Below are 23,285 nucleotides of genomic sequence, written 5' to 3'. Positions count from 1 at the left end.
CACTGGAGTTTGTCTCCTGTATCCTTCTTTCATTCCTTTTTGTACTTCTTTTGAGGAGGGGCAGCTTCCTCTGGGAAGAGAAATCCCAGTCTTTAAAGTGGTAGGAGTGTTAGGACTGGCTCCTTTATTCTTTGTTCTGGAGGTAGAGACAATGGCTATGGAATGAGTCAAAATTTTGCTGTGCTTGGGTAATCATAATAATTATTTTTCTGTTTTAGACCTGCTTTGTTGTTTGTGTAATTTTTATTTTATTAAAAAAATTTTTTTGTGGTGTCATTTAAACTCTTATCTTACAGATACAAATTCAAAGCACGGGAACTTGATCCCAGAATTCTTGAAGGTGGGCCCATCTTGCCCAAGAAACCACCTGTGAAGCCACCCACTCAGCCTATTGGCTTTGATTTGGAAATTGAGAAAAGAATCCAGGAGCGGGAGTCCAAGAAGAAATCTGAGGATGAACACTTTGAATTTCATTCTAGACCTTGCCCTACTAAAATCTTGGAAGATGTTGTGGTAAGAATGGTTAAGGCCCTGTATGCTGGCAGAAATATCCTTCTCATGACCAAATATCTCCCTGTTCACAAATGTTTGAGTAGATACTATGATCAGGGCATTGCATTAGGAACTGTAGGTGATAAGAGACAAGTCAGAGGTGGATTTTGCTCTCAGGAAACTTAAAGTCAAGTAAGGGAGACAACATGTATAAATAATATAAAATTAGAAGTATTCTAAGAGCGGTAACAGTTAATAGTACTGTAGGAACTCAAAGGAGATAATGATTTCTTCCAGACAGGAGGTTCAGGGAATGCTCTGTGGAGGACAGAGCATATGACCTGAGTCTTCACATCGTCCTCATCATGTGTTGTCACTATCATAATAGCTGACGCTTTCACTATGTGCTAAACGCTCCTCTAAGCCCCTTCTGTGTATTAACCCATTCATTTTAATTTTTTTTTTTTCAACGTTTATTTATTTTTGGGACAGAGAGAGACAGAGCATGAACGGGGGAGGGGCAGAGAGAGAGGGAGACACAGAATCGGAAACAGGCTCCAGGCTTTGAGCCATCAGCCCAGAGCCCGACGCAGGGCTCGAACTCACGGACCGCGAGATCGTGACCTGGCTGAAGTCGGACGCTTAACCAACTGCGCCACCCAGGCGCCCCTTAACCCATTCATTTTAACCACAATGCCTTCAGGTGATTTACTGTAATTATCACTGGTTTCAGATGAGGCAGTTGAGGCACAGAGAGGTTAAGTGGCATTCCTAGGCCATTCAGCTAGTGAATGGTGGAGCAAAGATAAGAACTCAGGCACTCTGCTCCAGAGTTCATGATCTTAATACTTCGTTATATTGCCTCTCCATTGTATGGTAGATTTTGGACTCGTAGAAATACAAGTGAAATGGACTGGCAGAGCATTCCAGGCAGTGGAAGTAACGTAAAAGCCTAAAGGTAGAAAACACAGGGTAGCTACTGGGAAGCAGGTGGGTGGCTCATTTAAGCTACAGAAAAGAAGTACAGTATATCAAGAGGAGCAACTGGAAATGAGATTAGAGAAGTGGGTTATAATGTGATGGTGGGCATATAGTCAGGAATTTAGGGAAAACATACAATTAGGAAGAGATGCCACAAAGAATCAATAATAGGGTTCATCTACATAAGTGCAAAGATGGTTTTTAGATATATTTCTGTGCAGGTAGGGAAACACCTTCTTCCTGTATTGGACTGACATATCAAGGTACTAAGAACTCTCTTTTTCTGTTTTCTTTCTTTTTGCTTGCCCTTTTGAGTCACCATGGTTTTAAGTGAAACTGCATCAAAATATATTATTACCTTGGTCTGTGTATTTAGTTTTGTTGTTTTTTTTTTTTTAAGATTTTATTTCTTAGTAATCTCTACACCCATCATAGTGCTTAAACGCACAACCCCAAGATCAAGAGTCACATGATGCTCTGACTGAGCTAGCCAGGCACTTCTGTTTATTCTATTTTCTTAGCACTAAGTCAGAAGCAATCCAAAGTTATATTTTCCAGGCTTTAAGAAAGCACAGTAATGCTTAGAAATAGTTCTTCCCCTCTTCCCACCTTTATGGCTTACTGCATATGAGACCTTTTTTCTATTCACAATGCTTTTTCCTTTTCTTTCCTTGATGCACAAGTACTATAGGCCAAACTCTGTTGCACAAACTTCTAAGAAACCTCTTCCCACACAAGTGATCATTCTCCAAGTCCTATGCTGTCATTTGCCCTTTGTCATTACCCACTGAGGAAAATGCTGTGAATGTAACAAGGGAAATGTAGGTTATATGCAAACTTCAGAATCCTAGAGCCTAGCAGAAGGGTTCAATGTTTTCATTTTACACACTAGAAAATCAAGGCCCAGAGAAGAGAAGTTACTTCTTCAAGGCTTTTGTAACATGCATTTAGTACCTTGCTTTTAGTAACATCTTTTTCTCTAAGCTCCTGGCTTTCCCCCCTGCTACAAAGCTTTGGTTTTTATTTAATTCACTTTTACCCTTTTGATTTTTACTATATCCTTGTATCTCATATTACCAGTATTGACTTTATATATTCTTAAAATTGACTAATTTTTTTTTAATTTTTATTTTTTTTTAATTTTTTTTTTTCAACGTTTATTTATTTTTGGGACAGAGAGAGAGCATGAACGGGGGAGGGGCAGAGAGAGAGGGAGACACAGAATCGGAAACAGGCTCCAGGCTCTGAGCCATCAGCCCATAGCCCGACGTGGGGCTCGAACTCACGGACCGCGAGATCGTGACCTGGCTGAAGTCGGACGCTTAACCGACTGCGCCACCCAGGTGCCCCAAAATTGACTAATTTTTAAAGTAATTTTATTTTTTTTTCAATGTTTATTTGTTTTGGAGAGAGAGAAAATCCCAAGCAGGCTCTGTGCTGTCAGCAGATCGACCAGGGCTCAATCTCACGGACCATGAGATCATGACCTGAGCTGAAATCAAGAGTCAGATACTTAACCGACTGAGCTACCCAGACGCCCCTAAAGTAATTTTAAAGGGAGCATATAAATCATTGTGTAAATGGAAAACCAGTACTTTTGCCATGAATAATAATACTAACAGCTAATATATGAAGCTTATTATGTGCCAAGTTTTATTCTGCGCTCCTCAATTTATATAATAACTTACTTAATTCTCACAATTTATATAGTAACTTAATTCTCATAATAACTCTTGAGGTAAACACTCTAGGTCCTATTATCAGTCTGTTTTATAGTTAGGAAATATAATAGTTAAATAACTTTCCCAAGATCACTAACTAGCCAGTGGCAGAGCTGGATAGATTCTAGGTATATGGTTTCAGGGTCTGTACTCTTGTATTAAAATAGAAGGTACCTTTTTAAATAGAAAGGTCTTGGGAAATATGTGACTATTAAAAAAAAAAAATAGTCTGCATCCCACTTAACATCCTCTTCCATGATATCTGTCTTACCTGAACTTTGATTTTAGAAACCCTGATTTAGGAAATTGGGCTGGCAGTTTGTTGTACTTTGGACATGCTAGGGTGAACTTGTATGTGGGGAAGGGTGCCTAGAGTTCGGTAAGATTTAGTTAAGTGAGATCTTAGAGTAGCCTTGTACTAGTTTATGCCTTGTTGAGAATTCTGGATAAACATTATCAGCAAAGCACTAGGTAAGTAAGATGCAACTGAATTGATGTGGTACGCTCCAGGGAAGTGTTTGCCAAATCCAGCTGGTTCTCAGAATCCTCTAGGGATCTTATTACATAAACAGATTCCTGGGCCCCACCCCTGGAGTTTTGATTTGTTATGTGCAGCATAGATTAGAGAGAGCCCCAGTGAGAAATTAGTGTCTGACACACAGTAAGCAGTTATGTTGTTAATAGTAATAACTGTCATTTTCTCACATGCTCTCCTCATGCCGAGAGTTTTGTGTAGATTGTTGTCTTCTTGCAACAATTCTTAAGAGTCAGGTTTTATCTTTATTCCTGTTTTTCAGATGAGGAAGAGACAATAGGAGGTATCTAGTATGCAGAGCCAGGATCTGAACCCGCCATCTCCTTGAATACTTTCTTATTCTACCGCACAGTGCTAACTTACCATCATTTATTTTGGCAAACTCAGTTTTTGAGTTTGATACTGGCCATTTGCAACTCTCCCTTCTAAAAGTTCCAGTGATTGCACTTCAACTCTTGGTTTCTAGAGAAGCAAAGCATAGGAAACATTAGGTGTATTCTTTCACCCTCTTCATTTTTTACAAAGAGAGGCTTTGAAAGGGGAATGTAGCTTGCCCATAGGATCATTTTTAAAAGTTGCTGGTAGAAATGAGATTAGGTCCCTTAACTTCTACTTCTGGACTCTCAGAACAGAAGAGCCTGCTTCCCAGAGCCCAAATTCATCTGGTCTGTTCACCACTGTTCTTCATCCTTGCCCCTCTAGTGCTGAAGCTCTTTTTGTGTGTCCTTATGGTGTTTCTTGTGCTCTTAAACTTGTGGTTGATAGGTGGCAAGGAGACAGTGGGGCTGATGAGAGATGGGCTTGGGCAGCAGTGGGCTGTGAGGCAGAGATGAAAAAAGGGCTCTTGGGGCAGAGGTGGAGTGATGAAAACCTTGAGCTCAAGGGTGTGAAATGTGAACTTGGTGCCGACATCTAGTGGGGAACCGGGGCACCACAGAGGTGGATGTGGTGTCGGTGAGGCCAGGGAATAATTTTAGCAGTGATATTTTAGGGATGACTTGGGGAGACCAGCAGGCTTTTTTTTTTTTTTTACCCCCCCCCCCCCCCCACCATACTCCCTGAGATAATATTGCTTCATAGTAATTTCCTAACTGCTCTTGTGGCAGGGCATTTGGGGCCATATCCTGCCATAGGGAGAAGTGCTCACCCCTAATACCTGCTCCCCTATCCTGGGCTGCTTTTCCTAAATGCGCCTTCTGCCTACTCACATTGCGTACTTCTAACACATACCACTTTACAGTACCTTCCCAGAGCTTCCTGTTAGGAGCTTCTCCTGTTATCCTTTAGCTCCACATTCTGCCAGATTTCCTCAGAGCACTTGTGAAAATCAGGGAATACCTGATTTGTTACTTTTTCATTGTCTCTTTCCTCCATGAGAACGTGAGCTCCCTGAGAACAGGGACTGTATGTCTGTCTTGTTCATTTTTGTATCCCCTGCACATAGCATCCAATGTTGGATAACTGAGTAAGAGTAAGAGCTGAAATGCACCAGTCTATATTCTGGGAATTCAAAGATGGGAAAAACAGAGCACACATCCTCAAAGCTTTCACAGTTCAATCAACATATGTTCATCGAACAATTACTACTTCTCGTAGGTACTGTGGAGAATGCAAAGGGATGTAAATGAGGACATCCCTGCCTTCAAGGAGCTTACAACTAGGAAAACTTAAAATAGTAAAACAAGGGGTGCCTGGGTGGCTCAGTCAGTTAAGCCTCTGACTCTTGATTTTGGCTCAGGTCATGATCTCATGCTTTGTGAGTTTGAGCCCTGCATCGGGCTCTGTGCTAACAGCACAGAACCTGCTTGGGATTCTCTCTCTCCCTGTCTCTCTGCCTCTCCCATGCTTGCATGCATTCTCTCTCTCCCTTTCTCTCAAAATAAATAAACATTAAAAAAATTTTTTTTAAATAGCACAGTAAGATGACTGTTGTTTTTAGAAACCCAATATATGTTTATTTCTGATTGAGCCCCCAGTTGGTTGGCATTGATTGCAGTAGAGATGGGGTGTGGGTGGGTATTTGCTGCACAGTTGATATCCACAAATCACCCTTTCCTCTCCCCCAATTAATGAGGATTGAGCCCACTCATAAATACCTCTTTCGAAGCTTATTTGTTAGAGATTTCCATTGCTCTTCTTTTAAAATGCACATCTTTGGGGGCACCTGGGTGGCTCAGTTGGTTAAGCGACCAACTTCGGCTCAGGTCATGATCTCGCAGTTTGTGAGTTCGAGCCCCTGTGCTGACAGCTCAGAGCCTGGAGCCTGCTTCGGATTCTGTGTCTCCCCCTCTCTCTACCCCTCCCCTGCTCATGCTCTGTGCCTCTCTGTCTCTCAATAATAAATAAATGTTAAAAAAATTTTAAAAAGAAAATAAAATGCACATCTCTGCTGGGTGGATGGAAAGGGTGGGGGGAAGGAAAAAAGGGATTATTTTATTTTATTTATTTATTTATTTTTCAGTATATGAAATTTATTGTCAAATTGGTTTCCATGCAACACCCAGTGCTCATCCCAAAAGGTGCCCTCCTCAATACCCATCACCCACCCCCCATCAACCCTCAGTTTGTTCTCAGTTTTTAATAGTCTCTTATGCTTTGGCTCTCTCCCACTCTAACCTCTTTTTTTTTTTTTTTCCTTCCCCTCCCCCATGGGTTTCTGTTAAGTTTCTCAAGATCCACATAAGAGTGAAACCATATGGTATCTGTCTTTCTCTGTATGGCTTATGTCACTTAGCATCACACTCTCCAGTTCCATCCACGTTGCTACAAAGGGCCAGATTTCATTCTTTCTCATTGCCACATAGTATTCCATTGTGTATATAAACCACAATTTCTTTATCCATTCATCAGTTGATGGACATTTAGGCTCTTTCCACAATTTGGCTATTGTTGAGAGTGCTGCTATAAACATTGGGGTACAAGTGCCCCTATGCATCAGTACTCCTGTAGGGATTATTTTAGAACTAAATGAATTCTCAGGTATTTATTTCTATTACTTTATGTTATGAAAAGAAAAAAAAAGCAACCCAAGGCCTAGAAGGCTATCTCGTGTGCCCCGGGTTATGCAGTTGGAATCAGAACTGGGCTAGAACCAACCTCTGGCTCCTTCCTTCACATTCTTCCCGCTCCCACATACCCTGGGTGTGCTCAAGTAAGAGAGGCTGGTGGCCACCTGTCCAGGGCAGTATAGAACAATAGGCTTTTGCTGTTGTTTTACAGTAAGCATTATTTGAAAACCCATTTCGCAGACTTTTGTCACTATGATTACAAGTTCTGCTAAATGAGATTTCACTGTGCTAGTGATCCCGGCTTTCTTTAGAAAACAGAACTTCCACAGCAGAATGAGCATTCTCTTTACAATAGTCACCTTGGCAGGGTATACATTCTTTCCAGTGATTGATACTGTGCAAAGCTTTTTTGGGAAAGCTTGAAGCTTGTGGCTCATAGTCTTTTGGATCTCTTTAGCAATGGCAGGTGTTTTTATTTTAAAGATTAATTTGCTTTTAGGAGCGTATTAAATAATTTGGAACTAAAACTGAATAGTCCAAGATAATAGAGTGGAAAGTTTTGCTTAAAAGATTGGGTGTATACCTCGCATTGCCTAAAAACTGACTGTGAAGGCCATTCTAAGAAAGACATTCCAAACATGGTTTGAGCAGTTACAGCATTGTTGAGATTAAGAAGAAGTCTCTTTCCCAAGTTATAAATTAGAGTCCAAGAGTTTCATTTTATTTTATTTTATTTTTTTGAGTCCAAGAGTTGTAGAGTCCAAGGTATAAATTCCGTTTTCATTTTTACTGTATTTATTCAACATTTACTGACTGCTTTATATTTGCTATGATCTTTGTTAGGTACTAGAGATTGATGGCATAATAGTCCCCACTCTCAAAGGCTAGCAGATGAACATCTAAACACACAAGTGCTATGAAGTTTCGTGTGTATTGTCATAGAACCATACACAGGGAAAGAGAGAGGTCAGTTCATAGGTTCTGGGAGTGGAGAGATCAATTGAAAGCCTTTATAAAAGAGGAGGTGCTTCCATGGAGGCTTGAAAAGAAAGCTTAGGTGTTTCCAAGCAGTTGGGGCATTTCAGAGAGAACACAAAGGTGTTGAGAGAACCAGCATTAACATTTTGGCAATCGCCCGTAGTGGTTGGAGGGCAATCTGTAGGGAAGGGTGAGAGATAAGGCTGGGGAGTCAGAGCAACCATATTGTGAAGCGCCTTGTACTTCATGGCAAGGAACTTGTTATACTGTTATAGGCAGCATAGGAGCCATTAAAGAAATTTAAGTCAGGAAGTTACTTGATCCAATGTGTCTTAGACAAATAATTCTGACTGTATATAGAAGATGGATTAGAGGAGTGAGATGAGAAGGTGAAAGACTTACAAGGCTAGTAGGGTGGCACAGGCAGTAGGTGGTGTGGCTGGTGGAGAGGAAGCAGAGTAGAGGGCGGGGGGTGGGGGTGGGCAACATACACATGTGAATGTCACAAGGAGTGATTGAGGATGGCTTAGGGTTTTGATTTTTTTTAATCATTTCATTTTTTCATCATTGTAAGTGTACTCTTTAGCCCCCATTCCCCCACTTTCTTTCCCTCTGGTAACCATCAGTGTGTTCTCTATAGTTAAGTCTTTTTCTTGGTTTGTCCCTCTCTCTCTTTTTTTTCCTTTGCTTGTTTGTTTTATTTTTTAAATTCTACATGTGAGTGAAATCATATGGTATCTGTCTTTCTCTGACTGACTTATTTCACTTAGCGTTATACTCTCTAGCTCCATACATGTTGTTGGAAATGGCAAGATATCATTCTTTTTTATGGCTGAGTAATATTTGTGTGTGTGTGCCACATCTTTTTTATCCATTTAACTATCAGTGGACACTTGGGCTGCTTCCATGGTTTGGCTATTGTATATAATGCTGCAGTTTTGATCTTTTTTTTTTTTTTTTAAAGAATATGGTTTTGCTTTTTCTTTTTGTTAAAGTTTATTTTGAGAGAGAGAGAGTGCGCACACATGGGCACATGTGAGCAGCGGGTAGGGGGTGAGGGTGTGTGCAGAGAGAGAGAGAGAATCCCAAATAGGCATCATGCTCAGTGCAGAGCCTGACATGGAGCTCAGTCCCACAACCGTGAGATCATAACCTGAGCCAAAATCAAGAGTCAGACACTTAACCAGTTGAGCTACCCAGGCACCCCTTGATTATTTTTTCAATTGATCTGGTCTTCATTAAAAGACAACTTCATTAAAAAAAAGACCAAGAGAGAAGCGTGGGTCATGATATTAAGATTCATGAGTTTGAGACCCACATTGGCTCTCTGCAGCTTGGAGAAATCCTCTGTCCCGATTTCTCTCTGCCCCTTCCCCACTCATGCACTCGCTTTCTCTCTCTCTCTTTCTCTCAAAAAATAATAAACATTAAAAAGACCAAGAGATACCATTTTGTAGTTAGGATTAATTGCCAGATTTGCGATAGAGTATAAATTCTGTGAGAATTAGAAAATGCTTATGAAACAACTTTCTAAAACATGTTAGTTTTGAATGATGTGCAAAGTGTGGTACATATAATTCAGTGTGCAAAGACTTGAAATGTTGGCAGTGTTTTGGAATCTTGAAGGGAAAAATCCTCAAAGTAGTTGAATATATTAGAATTACGGAATATTGGGGTTTATAGTCGGTTTAGCGTCCGATTTCAGCTCAGGTCATGATCTTGCAGTCCGTGAGTTCCAGTCCTGTGTTGGGCTCTGTGCTGACAGCTCAGAGCTTGGAGTCTGCTTCAGATTCTGTGTCTCCCTCTCTCTCTGTTGCTCCTCTGCTCATGCTCTGTCTCTCTGTCTTGAAAATAAATAAAGATTTAAAAAAAAGAATTATGCAATATAGAAAATTCATTGCCTCTCTTAATCCACTCTCAAAGAGATGTGTGAGTTAACAGTTGTTCTTCCCAGATTTTGTTTTTTATGCTTAACTTATATATATTTTTAAAAGAAAAAATAATATATTAAAAAAAATAATATTCTCTATTTCAGCAACCTGTCCCTCCTCTCTTCTCAACATTATGAACACTGTAATATGTCAGAAACAGATTTATTTCTTTTTCATGGCTGTATGATATACTTTTGTGTGGCTTTACTGCAATTCAAAAAGGAAAAAAATTTTTTTTATTGTTATTATATTTTTTATATAACATATAATATGTTTTTAATATTATTTTAGGCCACCTTTGGAGTGCCACTGTGTTCCAGTATGCTTTTGTCTTACTTGGGTAGACAGCAACATCATACTAGCCTTTGTTTGATTCCTGGTCTATGAATTCCCCTTTAAGAAAGGGATTTAATCTTCTCACACAGCCTAGTAGATATTATTCTGGGATGTCTAATTGAATTGCTTACTCCTTGCAGGGTGTTCCTGAAAAGAAAGTACTTCCAATCACTGTCCCCAAGTCACCAGCCTTTGCATTGAAGAACAGGATCCGAATGCCCACCAAAGAAGATGAGGTGACTCCTGGGATGGAGGGTTTTTCTTCCTTCTGCACCATCCATCTAAGCATTCCTCTTTCTTAAACTTAATAGAATTCAAAGGCAGTCACTCTTATCTGGAGTTGTCTTTAACAGTGGCAGATCATCTTTTTTGCTCCCCCTCTAGAGCAAAGTAGTTGGTAAGGGTATGAATCTTCTGGCTTTCAGTAGTAACTGGTTGCAACTTATTGGAGGCTTGTCCTTTTCTGTAGCATTGAAAATCAGCCTGTCATAACTTGAATCAAAATTTGCCAAGCCTTGTATTTTATTTTGCCTGAGCTATTGTCACCATTCAGCGAGGGACTTTTAAAATTCACACTAAGCAGTTACATCCGCCCTATCCAATCTCCACCAACCCAAGGGTTGTTAAGGTTACTTACTGTGTGGTGATGATGGTTCATGAAATTGGAATACGTGAACTGTCATTGATCAGGCTAGTTTCTTGTTACATCTCCCATTTTATCTATAAATATCCAGAGTTAGGGTAATTTTATAGCAGATCTCAAGCATAAGCCTTTTTATAGGTTCATTTGAAACTAAAATACACAGTAATCTTATGTTACCAGCTTGAACCCAAACAACTTACTTGGTCCTATTCTGGGTTTGGCAACCATTAACTCCCAGTCACATGTTTTAGTGGAGTCTGGAGGCTGGGTCAAAGAAGAGGCCAAGGTATATGCTTGGTTAGTACCTCTCTTCTGTTCTCCATTTTGTTCACGCTGTTTGATCTCATTTCATTTTTACAACCTTCCTTTGTAAAAACGTGAGATCCTTTAAGAGTAGTAATTGTGTTAGTCCTTCATCAAATGTTTCCACACCGGTCTCACCCCTGAGAAGTGGTAGGTAACTTAGGTATTATCCCTCTTTGATAGAAAAGGAAGCGAGGTGGGGCAACTGGGTGGCTCATTCGGTTGAGTGTCCGACTTCGGCTCAGGTCATGGTCTTGCGGTTCGTGAGTTTGGGCCCTGTGTCGGGCTCTGTGCTAACAAACAGCTCAGAGCCTGGAGCCTCCTTTGGATTCTGTCTCTCTCTCTCTCTCTCCCCCTCCCTGCTCATGCTCTGCCTCTCTCTGTCTCTCAAAAATAAATAAATGTTAAAAAAAAAAAAAAAAAAAAGGAAGAAAAAAAAGAAGTGAGGTAACCTAGGGGGTTGAGTGACTTGCCTTAATTAATGCCTCTTCTCTCATGTAGTGTTTTCTGACTCTGTATTCTGAGGAGGTGAGAGAGAGCTTGTGTCTAAACTAGTTTTTCCCTTAGGAAGAGGAGGAGCCGGTGGTGATAAGAGCTCAACCTGTGCCACATTATGGGGTACCTTTTAAGCCCCAAATCCCAGAAGCAAGAACTGTGGAAATATGCCCTTTCTCTTTTGATTCTCGAGACAAAGAACGTCAGTTACAGAAGGAGAAGAAAATAAAAGAACTGCAGAAAGGGGAGGTAGGTGTTTCCGTTTTCTGCAAGTAACATAATACTCTCCTTTCATCTGTCAAAGATAATCTTTTATGTTGCACTTTTAACTACAAAATCACTGACTTCCTTTGATCCCTCTAAGAACCTTATGAAGTATAAATAGGGCAAGTTTTTAATAACCCTTCTGCCACAAGGAGATTAAGTGATTTGCCCATGATTGTGCTACCAGTTATTGGGAGAATATTAGGAGAATAACCTAGATTCTCCTAGGTTATTCTAGAATAACCTAGAGCCCTAATGGGCTCTTTTGAGCCCATTACTCTTTCTGCTGTTCATACCATACTGCTTTGAAAACCGTCCTTTCCTATTTTTCAGATTCATTCAAATATTCTGGAGCAGTTCTTGCTTTCTAGCTAGAGAGACCTTAGGATTTTAAATCTTATGTTTTCCTTTCTATTAGGTGCCCAAGTTCAAAGCACTTCCTTTGCCTCATTTTGACACTATTAACCTGCCAGAGAAGAAGGTGAAGAACACAACTCAGATTGAGCCTTTCTGCTTGGAGACTGACAGAAGAGGTGCTCTGAAGGCACAGACTTGGAAGCACCAGGTGGGGGATGGGAAGAGCAGCCAAAATGTTCATTGCTTCGTTGTTGGTTGGTTAGAATACATAGACCCACTACATTGAAATTTCTTTGGGAGCTAACATCCTGAATTATTTCAGGGGCTCTCACTCTAAATCAGCGGTCAGTAGCCTTTTACTGTAAAAGACCAGATAGTAAATACTTTTTTATTTTTAGTATTATTATTATTTTTTTTTAATGTGTCTTTATATTTGAGAGTGAGAGAGAGATAGAGTGCGAGAGACAGAGGGGCAGAAAGAGAGGGAGACACAGAATCCAAAGCAGGCTCTAGGGTCTGAGCTGTCAGCACAGAACCTGGTGCAGGGCTTGAACCCATGAACCGTGAGATCATTCCCTGAGCCAAAGTTGGACTTTGAACCAGCTGAGCCACCCAAGTGCCCCAAATTCGGATAGTGAATATTTTAGATGTTGTAGGTTGCATATGGTGTGTGTGTGTGTGTGTGTGTGTGTGTGTGTGTGTCTGTCTGTCTGTCTGTCTCAACCCTCTGAAAATGTAAAAACCAGTCTTAGCTCAAGGGCTGTACAAAAAGCGGTTACAAACTAGATTTAGCCTGTAGGCTGAAGTTTGCTGATCTCTGCTCCAAGTGATCATCTGGAGAATGTGAGAACCGTCAGGCTTTTTTTGCATCAGGAGTTTCTTTAAGATCTCCTCTATTCCATCTATTAGACTTGTTCACTACTTGTTCACTCCTTTCTGTTGGTGCTTTGATAAGAATTGGTATGGTGAAAATAGATCCTTAATATGATATGCTGTTTCCTCAACATAGTGTGCTATTTGCTCTTTGTAGATGGCAGGTGATTAAAAACAATTAATTGATTGTTGGCTGTTATAATTGGGATCTATTGCTGCCCTATTAGAAAACAATTCCCTGAATCCCTAAGTTTGTCACTGTTTTTATATCATGATTTATCCTGGACTCTGTCCAAAAGGATCCCTGGGCTAATCTTTTTAGGAAGTCACCCCTCTTGAAGCTCAAGAGATGTGATTGCTTATATGACTGCACATACGTCCCTTGTCGGTGTTGTTCCCTAGGAAAACTTAGGACTGTTGTTTTGGAAGTAGTAGTGAATCTCTCTTTCAAGGACCACGACACAAAATGTCTGTGTGTGGCATTTACTATAATAAAAAAAAAAATTTTTTTTTAAGTTTTTCAGACATACACAGAAGTAGAGAGAATAGCATAATGATCTTCCATGAACCTGTCGTGTGGTTCTATAATGATCAAAACATGGAAAATCTTATTTCATCTATATTTCTACCTACTTACCTCTACACTGGGTATTTCTACCAACAAAAGATTAATTTGAAGCCAATTCTAGGTATCACCGCATTTCATTCACAAACAGCAAGTAAATATACTTCAGTGTGTATCTTTACAAACATAAGTATATTTTTAAAAAGATTAACAGTAATCCCTTAATAGTGACAAATAGTGTTCTTATAACCCCACATCTCTCATAATTGTTTTAGACAGTCGAATTGTTCATATCAGGGTCCAAATAAGGTCTACATAATGGATTTGTTTGATGAATCTCTAAATCCCTTTTTCTCTATAGGCTTCTCTACTTATATATTACTTGTGGAATAAACTGGATTTGTCTTATAAGTTTTCCACAATCCAGATTTTGGTCATTGCATTCCCATGGTGGTCTTTAATACGTTCCTGTATCTTCTATGTTTCTTTTGTTGTTGTTGTTGTTTAGTTTATTTATGTTGTGGGGGGGAGTAGGGGCAGAGAGGGAGAGAGAATCCCAAGTAGGCTCCATACTGTCAGTGCAGAGCCTGACTCAGGGCTCGATCCCACGAACTGTGAGATCATGACCTCAGCTGATATCAAGAGCCAGATACTCAACTGACTGAGCCACGCAAGTGCCCCTCTTCTGAGATTAAGAGTCTCATGCTCTACCGACTGAGCTAGCCGGACAGTCACCTCTTCTGTATTTCCTATAAATGAGTAGTTAGATCTAGAGGCTTGATTAAATTCTAGTTAGATTCTTTGGGGGGTTGAAAGGAAGAATACTTTATAGGTGATCACATCCAAGGGTATATAATATCTACATGTTTATTTTTGTGATGTTTAGATAGGCCTTAAAAGTACCTTAAAGATACTTTGTAGTTCTCATTGGATTCAGAGGTTGTTAGTCTGATCAACTCATTGTAAAGGGTTGTTTTTGGTTTTTAAAGTTTATTTATTTATTTTGAGAGGGAGAGCGAGAATCCCAAGCGGGCTCCGCATTGCCAGTGCAGAACGCAACACAGGGCTTGATCTCACGAAGTGTGAGATCATAACCTGAGCCGAAATCAAGAGACACTCAACTGACTGAGCCACCCAGGCACCCCTATAAAGAGGGTTTTAACGGGTTTGGATGAAGCCATCTGCTATCTTCATTTAGATGAAGCAGTTTAGAAACATTAATGCTTGAATCATTGAGGAGGTAGTCATGGAGAGTTGTGTTGTTGCTTATCTAATAGACTCTGTTTCTTGTAGCTGGAGGAAGAACTGAAACAGCAGAAAGAAGCAGCATGCTTCAAGGCTCGTCCAAACACCGTCATCTCCCAGGAGCCCTTTGTTCCCAAGAAAGAGAAGAAATCCATTGCTGGTAGTAGTATATGTACTCTTGGGGGATCGGGGTAGAATTGTCAGACTTCCCAGGGAGGATGTTGGGATTCAGTTATGTCAGTATCAGCTGTGTCAACCAGAAGCCTTTGCCTAGTAGAGGATCTAGTTGTTCTCCTTTTAGAGTCGTTTTTTTGTCTTTGTTGAACACATCAGCTGTGTTGAGTTTGCAGAATGTATTGGGGTCAAATTCATAGAACAAGAGCCTGGGAAGAGGCAGCTGGCATTTTCAACAGCAGCTCTACTGTTTTACAATAGGTTTTACTCATCCAAAGAGTCGTAAGTGAGGGAGGAAGGTCCAGGATTTCTTTCTGGAGTTCACCATGAAGCAAGCCTTAGATATAAAACATTTAATTCCTTTGCACTGGGTAGGGTGTCAGAAAATTGGATTCTCCTCCTACATCTGTCTCAGAATCGCTATATAGTTTTGAGCAAGCTGTTTCATCTGTATAAGTCTTGCTTTTCTCCTAATAGGTGGTTTCCAAGAGGTTTTCCAACTGTTAGGACTTTTTTCCAGATTCTAGGACTTTTTATATGTGGTTTACTCCACCTTCCTGCTAACAGGGCTTCCCTTGAGCTTAGCCTTTCTGTTGCCTTGCATGTCAGTACCACTTGCTGTGTCCTTGCAGGCTAAGTTTATGCAGGTTCTGCTTGTGCACCAATATTCTCTCTGTTTCTGTACTCAGAGGGCCTTTCTGGTTCTCTAGTTCAGGAACCTTTTCAGCTGGCCACCGAGAAGAGAGCCAAGGAGCGGCAGGAGCTGGAGAAGAGAATGGCTGAGGTAGAAGCTCAGAAAGTCCAGCAGTTGGAGGAAGCCAGGCACCAGGAGGAAGAGCAGCAGAGGGAGGAGCTGGCCAGGCTACGGAAAGAACTGGTAATTGAGCAGCACGAGCACTCACTGACCCACAGTTGTCTCTGTTTTGTGTTATCTGTACCTTGCCTTGTTCCAGGAAGAATCTAGGGTGGCCTACAAGGACACATAAAAGAAGAGTGAAAGCAGGAAATCACACAAACCAAGAATGGTGACTAAGTTGTGATGTGAATAGTGCTAAAGGTGTGCACATTGTGATCCATATATCGAAGTTTGAGCCATAATTTTGGCCCTTTTTAGGAACCAACTTGTTGGTTACAAAACTCACTGTTCATGAGATATAATGTGCTAGTTGTTAAAAAAAATACATTTATTCTTGATACTGAATTCAGACAGAATTTCCTCCAAGTGTCTTCCTAAGGAGGATATCGTGTAGTGTAACATGCACAGTGATGCATTTCTAGGACTGTTTATTTATTTATTTTTATTATTCCCTTTAGACTTAAGAAAATCAATGTGGTTTTATAATTAGACAAGAATACATAGGTAGGGAAGGACGGGAATAATGTGGCAACTGTATTTTCATTTTCCAATTAATACTGGACTCAAATTCCTTGGGGTCATAGCACATGTTGGTCCATGTGACCCTCCATGCTAACACTAACATAATGATTTAAATATTAAGTTATTCAGAAAGAAAGCTTAATTCACAGGACTTTTTCACTAGGAGGGGCAGCAAGCGGCATTCACTGCATTAATGAGGAAGAAGAGTTTCAGATGGAACTTCATATGATTAATAAAAGGAAGAATATAGAAATATATAAGTTGTTGAGGTTTTGCCTAAAAATGCTAGGCCAGCTGCTGATACAACTGTTGGCAGAGAGGACTTTGGCTTCAGGAAGTCTCTAGGGACAAGTTATTAAAGGGACCAGCTCTGTGGCAAAATTTAAGCTGCCATTTGCTGATTGGATGAAAAACCATACAGTCCCTGCTCTAGAAATACACACAAAACCAGCCCTTTTTTCCAGTTCTTTGGTTTTTTTCTCAACACTTGGTACTGCCTCTTGTGTTTATGCCTATCATAGAGGTGTTACAGCGATTCTCAGTATAGGCTGATGTCAGCATCCTAAAGCACAGTTCAGTCAATGTTCTCTCGACTAACCTGACTTAATTCAGGATTGATTTTAGACTACCCAGGAGGGGAGATGGCCTTCTCCCAGCAACGCTTCCTGGTTATTGGTTTGTTTGTTTTTTGTCCATGGTTTTGGTGAATATTAAGACTGAGTAAGCTTAAGATTGTACCCTGGCAGGTTCTTAACAGGTATCTCTTCTCTGCTGCAATTGTGTGCAGCCCTGTTAACACCTGAGTAATAGACAACCGAGCTGGAGATAGACTTGATATTCTTTAGTGCAAGCTGAGAGACCCAGCAGGACCTGAACAAAACTTGCTTGGGCTCCAAAGCACATGTGCTTTTCCATTATGCTGTGTTGCCTTCTTTTTTCCCCTCTTTGACTTGCATCTGTAAGATTATACAAGCATTTTCTCAAGAAGGAAAAATAAAAACAACTATAAGCATAGTTCTGTAACATCCTTATCACTGGTAACTTTATCTTTCCTCACTCTGCAGGTGCACAAGGCAAATCCAATACGCAAGTACCAGGGTGTGGAAGTAAAGTCAAGTGACCAGCCTCTGACTGTGCCCGTTTCTCCCAAGTTCTCCACTCGATTCCACTGCTAACTTCAGCTGTGAGCTGCAGACACCACCTGGGAACAGAAGCTGCTCTTTTCATCAAACCAGGAGCCTTCTTTCCTTGCCACAGGGCATGAAGAGAATCCATTTCTCCAGACTTTTACCTGCCCATACCAAACAGAGCATACCTGACAAGTGTGGACTCCAGTTTTGTTGAGAATTGTTTTCCTACATTATTGAAACTAATAATGAGACTCAACTCATGTATGTCACGCTCTGACCCCATGTAGTTATTACCTGTGAACCATCAGTAGACCTTTAATAGGAGTCTTAACTCTGACTAGACTTTAAAGTCTCTGTATCAGCACAGTATAATTTCTATTGCTTCTTTGCCCCCCTCCCCCTTTTTTCTATTTTAATCAGAAAATAAAGATAGTTAAATATTAAGGTAGGATTTAAGTCATGGCTTACCTGAGGAACAATGAGTATATCAGGTTCTTTCCTCTTCTCTGCACAAAATGAATCTAGTGTTACAGAACCCGTCACTACGAGGGTAGAAGCCTCAATAACACAACCATGAAGAAGACTGCATGGACTGACAGGGAACCTCGTGGCAGCCATCGGCAAGCTTTGGGACAGGACTGCTGTTAAGGCACGTTCTTCCCTCATCAGTGCTGATAATAGCAGGGAGTGCTGTGCAGGACACGTTTGAAGTCCTCCAATAAACTGGAGTAGAATAAATATGTTTGTCTTCCCTTCCCTGATTTTGTCACTGGATGTTTTTAATTCTGTCAAGCCCCTTTGGAGGTCACACCTTACTGGGGAAATGAGTACTTTGAGAGGAAGAAGGTCCAGGAACTTTGGAACTTTGAAAAGCACAGGCTCTGTTCTTAGAGGAAAAGGCTTTGTAACTTTTTTCTGTCCTTCCATATTTTGTTAACTGCCTCCCAGGAACCACTCTGGAAGGCACTCATGTTTGTTATTATGCCTTCAGACAGTCCTGTGCCTTCTTCCCTAAATGTGCCTTTTCTTGTCTGGTAAACTTCCTTATAAGACTCAAGTAAAATCTTCATAAATCCTTCCTTGACCACCTGACCTCCTCAGGTAAGGATGATCACTTCCTTCCACCCAAATGCTTCTTGTATATTTCTCTAGTAGAACAGTTTCTTGTACTTGTTCACAAACTAGTAGAGACCCAGATACCTAAAATTTTCTTAGTCCTCAAAGACAAAAATTACCTTTGTCATCTCTGTATTTTTTGTAGCTGGCACAGAATTCACTAGGTCCTTGTTAGGTAGTGTATTTTCTTTTAGCCTTGATACTATTTATGAACTCTACTAGTTACCTACTCCTGTGCTAAGGAATATAAAAGCATCCATATTCTGCCCCAGGCCAGTCCTAGGCACCAGGAAGACAGTAAACCTATTTTATATTCCTTTTGTTTATTCATTCAGTGAGCATTATGAACAGGTCATTGTAGATTCAGTGATGGATGAATTGATGACAAAGCCAAGACGTGATTTGCAGATCCCTAAGCCTCCTGAAGACCCACAAACTGATGCAAAATACAGTTCCTCTACTCATTTCCCAGAAGTTGAGTATGCAGGTCCATAATGACTTCTGTAATTCATTTAGTAAATATTTATTTGGTGCTAACTGTACATACCTTGGGACTGCTTAGTCTCTGGGAATACAGCATTGAACAGAAATAGAAGAACTTGCCTTCATGGAGCTTACCTCTTAGGAAGGCAGACAGACCATAAGCAAGTTGCTGTCTTCTCTTCTGTCACATGGTAAATGTTTCTCTGCTGTGTGGAAAGTAGACTGGGGTCGGATGGGGGGCATGTGAGGGTGGAAACAAGACGGTGAGAGCTAATAGGAGGTTGGGCTAGGTGGTAGCATTGGAGGTGGTGAGAAACGGTTGGGTTCTGACTGTATCTTGGAAGTTGTAACTGGCAATCTGCTGACAGATTGGACGTGGAATGAGAGAAAGAGGGTCATTAAGGAGGGCCCCAGAGACCAAGTTCTCCATCCTTTGTCCTGTGAGAAATCCAGTTCTACCGTGGTCCTCATATCTCTTGTGGATCCCTGGAGGGCTTTCATTTTTTCTGGTCCCCTCTTGCTACGGTATTTCTCATTCTGTTCATCTCTTGGTCCCCTCTGTGTCTGTCTGTCCTCTGTAGCTTTCCCCCCTCTCATGTATCAGTTTTTTGACCGTTCACAATCATTCCTATATTTCCGTCTGGTATCAGTTTTTTAATATATTTTGCCCATTTTTTTTGTTTTTTTTTTTCAGGTACGAGAATAAATCCAGCCCTCAAGCTGAGGGTGTGGAAAGAGGGTTAGTGACAGTTATGGACCTTAGGGGAGCCTTCTACCCCATATGCTCCAGTCTGGATGATCCCACCCAGACACGCCCATTTCGGGGTAGTAATGTGTGACAGTCTGTAGAGGTAACAGAGTGGGATTGTAGTACTTTAGAGCAAATAGCTTAAAATTGAGACACAGACATCCATTGCCTCCTGCTTCCCAGAATTCCCCAGCTTCCCAGTGGCTGTCTACTCAGCACGGTCCGCCTAGGGTTGAGTTCTCTCTGGACCACCTCACATGACCTTCATTTCTAATACAGCTTCCCATTTCCTCCAAGGCTCAAAATCTCCACTTCTATCTTGCAGAGAAAGTCTAGTTCTTTAGGCCATATTCTAGAGGGAGCTTCTCTTTCAACATTCAGAGGTCATTCTGAGATTTTCCTAAACAAAGAACATGTCCTCTGATAGGAATTTACTGAGTTTTACTGAGAAATTTGGCTGTCACACTTTGCTTGGCAGTTTTGCAAATCTCCTAGCTCATGCACACAGGCAGATTGTTAGAATTCCCACAATTTCTGGGAAGGACTCTGTTTTCAATGTTATTTTGACTTGGTCATGGTTCCCCATTGCTAATAGTCCTGGGCTCATTAACATACTTGTAAGATTACTGTTCACTCTTACTTTGGTTGGTCGCTTTGTCCTTGTGTGGTGGTTGTGTTGCCGTCTTGACTGCTGTTCTATTCCTTACCGGTTCTTTATCCCTGGAAAGTGGAGCTTGAGTGGTAGACTGGCTGCAGTTGCAGCTGCCCCAGAGTTTTAAAGGAGATGAGACCCATGCACAAGGCATCGTAACACAAGATAAGATGGGACTCAGTAACGCCAGACACAAAAAGGGGGAGTTTAGACACTGCTTTTTGAGGTGAGATTGCAGTTCTTAAACACGTTTCTTTCTTTTTCTTTTTTAAGTAAAAATTGCCAAAGTCGAATGTCTTTTGGAAACAATTAAAATACAAACCATATGAAATAAACCATGCAAGTCTCCTTATTTCCCTACTCTCATTTTCCAGGAGTACCTCATTGACAACAGTTGCATATTCTTCTAGAATGTTTTTATGTACACACACAGATTTCTAGAGCATTTTTCTTTTTTTGTAACAAGAAGATTATAGCATTCTGCATTTGTTTTTAGTTGTAATTTGTCCTTTGAAACATTATACGTTCACATGGTGCAAAATTCAAAAGCTACAAAGGTAAAGTTCTCCGCTTTTCTCCCAGCTGCTCGGTTCCCTCAGAGATCGTGCTGCCAGGTGTGCTCCTTTGCAGAGATCGCATCACCATATGCATATTTCTATCTCCTCACTCCTTTTATTTTTATGCAAATAGCGTCCCGCTTTTCTACACTCTGTACCTTGCTCTCTTTGTGTTCTGGATTGAATGATGTGGTTCAGGTGCTAACGTGGGCATGTCTGCCTGGCTTCCTCTCAGACTGGAGTGTGAAGCCTCTTAGGAGAATCTGATGACATGGAGGTTGACCTGTAGTGGGGTCTAGGTCCCCTGCATGATATCCTAGGCTAGTGACCTGAGGTCCCAAGGACCCAAAGAGAGGTCAGCAACACCTGGTCTTTTACTTCCTTCTGGCTTAGCTGAGCCTGGGGGTGCTTCTTGGCTTGAGTATCTGGTTAAACCTGTGTATCCCCTTTGACAAATCTTGACGTTACTTCCTTTTCAGTTTCCTTCTGAGTTTTGTCTGCTGAGGAGGTTCCTCACTGCTGAGAGTAGCAGTTAAAAAAGCTGTTAGCCACGTGGCTGGGCTCCTATTTCTGCACAGGCAGAGGCTGAGTTACAGCGCGGTGGTGTGGATCCAGGTAGGAATCAGTCAACATTCTGAGTCCTGAGCTGCCATCTGCCTTGCAGCCTGCTGGGATGCTCAGTTTAGACAACATATAAAGTTTCCTGGGTACGGGACAAACCCAGGCCTATGGAAAGAGCAGGAAGGTTAAAGCGTGTGGTACTTTGAGTGGTGACGAAGGCGTAACCAGGGAGCTGACATGTTTGCACCAACGCCAAGAATTCCAGGACAATTTGTTATCCAGCTGAAGCCAGTGTGGTTGCTACCAAAAAGAAGCCTGGGGACAAAACATACTTTTCCCCTGTTTCCTTAGTCTTCTTGCATACCCACTCTATTTTCTAGTGCTGTAGAGAAGGTTACTGACATTGAAAATGTTTCATGGTATTTGTCATTTTCTTTCTTGCAAGAGAGTAAGACATGGGGCTCAGGTCAAAGCAGGGCTCTTATGTGCTGAGGGTATCAGCTTCCTGAAAGGGTTTTGGCAGATGCTGACTTTTCACCCAGAGAAACCATAGTTGGAGGGGTAGGGAAAAAGCCTTAGAAAACACTGGGTTTTATCAGGAATTTTTCACCAGCCTAACCTTGACCTGAAGGCATCCATTACCCTCTCCCTTTCCCTTGAAACTTTATTAGCCAGAAAGGAATAAAAAACTGGCCTGTCTGCTGTGCTGAGACCCATGCAGTTACGGGACTGGTATCCCAGAACATCCCAGGCGAGTATGTGAGTGTGCTAAGATTTGTGGCCAAGTGCCGTTGCTTGGTCTGTTTTGGCACCAAAGCTATTACCAGGTTTTCTTTCAGGAGCAGGGGTGGGAGATCTAGTTTTCAAGCGGGTCAAGGTGCAAAATAGAGTCAGTGGTCATAACTTGTAACATGAAAGCAGTTTGGGGCAGCATTGTTCAAGCTTGCTTCGTGGTAAGGAGAGTTGAAAAGTCTCTAGCCTGACACCGACGTGCTCCCCCTCGGAGCACACACACACCAGTCAGTGTCCTAGAGATAACCTGCTAAGTGACTCCAAAGTGACTGAATTTGCTCTATGCAGAAAATCTTGAGTGGGTTTTATAATTATTTTTTCAGTTTTTAAGGTGGGGTTTATTATTAATTATATACCATTCAGAAAATACCTGGTAATAGGAGAAAAGAAAAAAAAATCTATGACCCACCTTGAGCACTGGTGCAGAATTCTTTGTATAATGTTTTTTTTTTCTTAGATAAAACTTTAGTCTGTTTCTCTACATTGAAGGATATATACATGTATATATATTCATTCTGTTTTTCACTTAGCATAGTAGTAACTCAAATATATTTCCCTATTACTGCATACTTTGTAAATGCCAATTTTAACAGTCACTTATTGTTACATTGTTTTGAGTTTGCTTCTCCCCGTTGAAAATGCTTGTTTTGCAAAGGATTTTCCTAGAGTCTATTTATAGGACAGATTTGTTTGTGCTTCCAATGTATCATGTCTGGCTCTAAACTTGAAATGGCTGTTTCAAACCATTTTCAAGCTGTGTAATTAAAATATTAAAAGGAAATAACAAACCCCTCTCCAAAGCATACTTAATGGCATTATTCTGGCATACACATTTGCAAAATGGAAAGCTTTTTTTGGCTGAGGTGATGTCAATGTTACTGGCACTCATGCCCAGAGAAAAAGTTTACTGGCCTTTGGCAAAGCCTTTCTGGAGACAACTCTCATTATGTTATTTTAAAGTCTTAAA

At 40.9% G+C, this 23,285-nt stretch overlaps 1 protein-coding gene across 15 annotated transcripts in view; it reads left to right on the top strand.

Annotated features, from left to right (window-relative positions):
* Positions 1-18,165, top strand: part of TPX2 (TPX2 microtubule nucleation factor) — a 60,360-nt gene extending 42,195 nt beyond the window's left edge. For 8 of the 15 annotated variants that reach the window (XM_045444944.1, XM_045444949.1, XM_045444945.1 and 5 more), the window contains 7 exons: positions 297-513; positions 10,123-10,218; positions 11,496-11,672; positions 12,106-12,252; positions 14,776-14,887; positions 15,591-15,778; positions 17,344-18,165. In XM_045444944.1, coding sequence (XP_045300900.1) covers positions 297-513; positions 10,123-10,218; positions 11,496-11,672; positions 12,106-12,252; positions 14,776-14,887; positions 15,591-15,778; positions 17,344-17,454 — 1,048 coding nt within the window. In that variant the 3' untranslated portion in view covers positions 17,455-18,165. The remainder of the gene's footprint in view (positions 1-296; positions 514-10,122; positions 10,219-11,495; positions 11,673-12,105; positions 12,253-14,775; positions 14,888-15,590; positions 15,779-17,343) is intronic. The other 7 variants (XM_045444951.1, XM_045444952.1, XM_045444950.1 and 4 more) reach the window with 1 other exon arrangement.
* The last annotated feature ends 5,120 nt before the right edge of the window (positions 18,166-23,285 follow it).

Source organism: Leopardus geoffroyi, chromosome A3 (genome assembly GCF_018350155.1).
Source record: "Leopardus geoffroyi isolate Oge1 chromosome A3, O.geoffroyi_Oge1_pat1.0, whole genome shotgun sequence".
Lineage (NCBI taxonomy): Eukaryota > Metazoa > Chordata > Mammalia > Carnivora > Felidae > Leopardus > Leopardus geoffroyi.
Note: the sequence above shows the minus strand (reverse complement) of the source record. Positions and strands in the feature narration are given on the sequence as shown.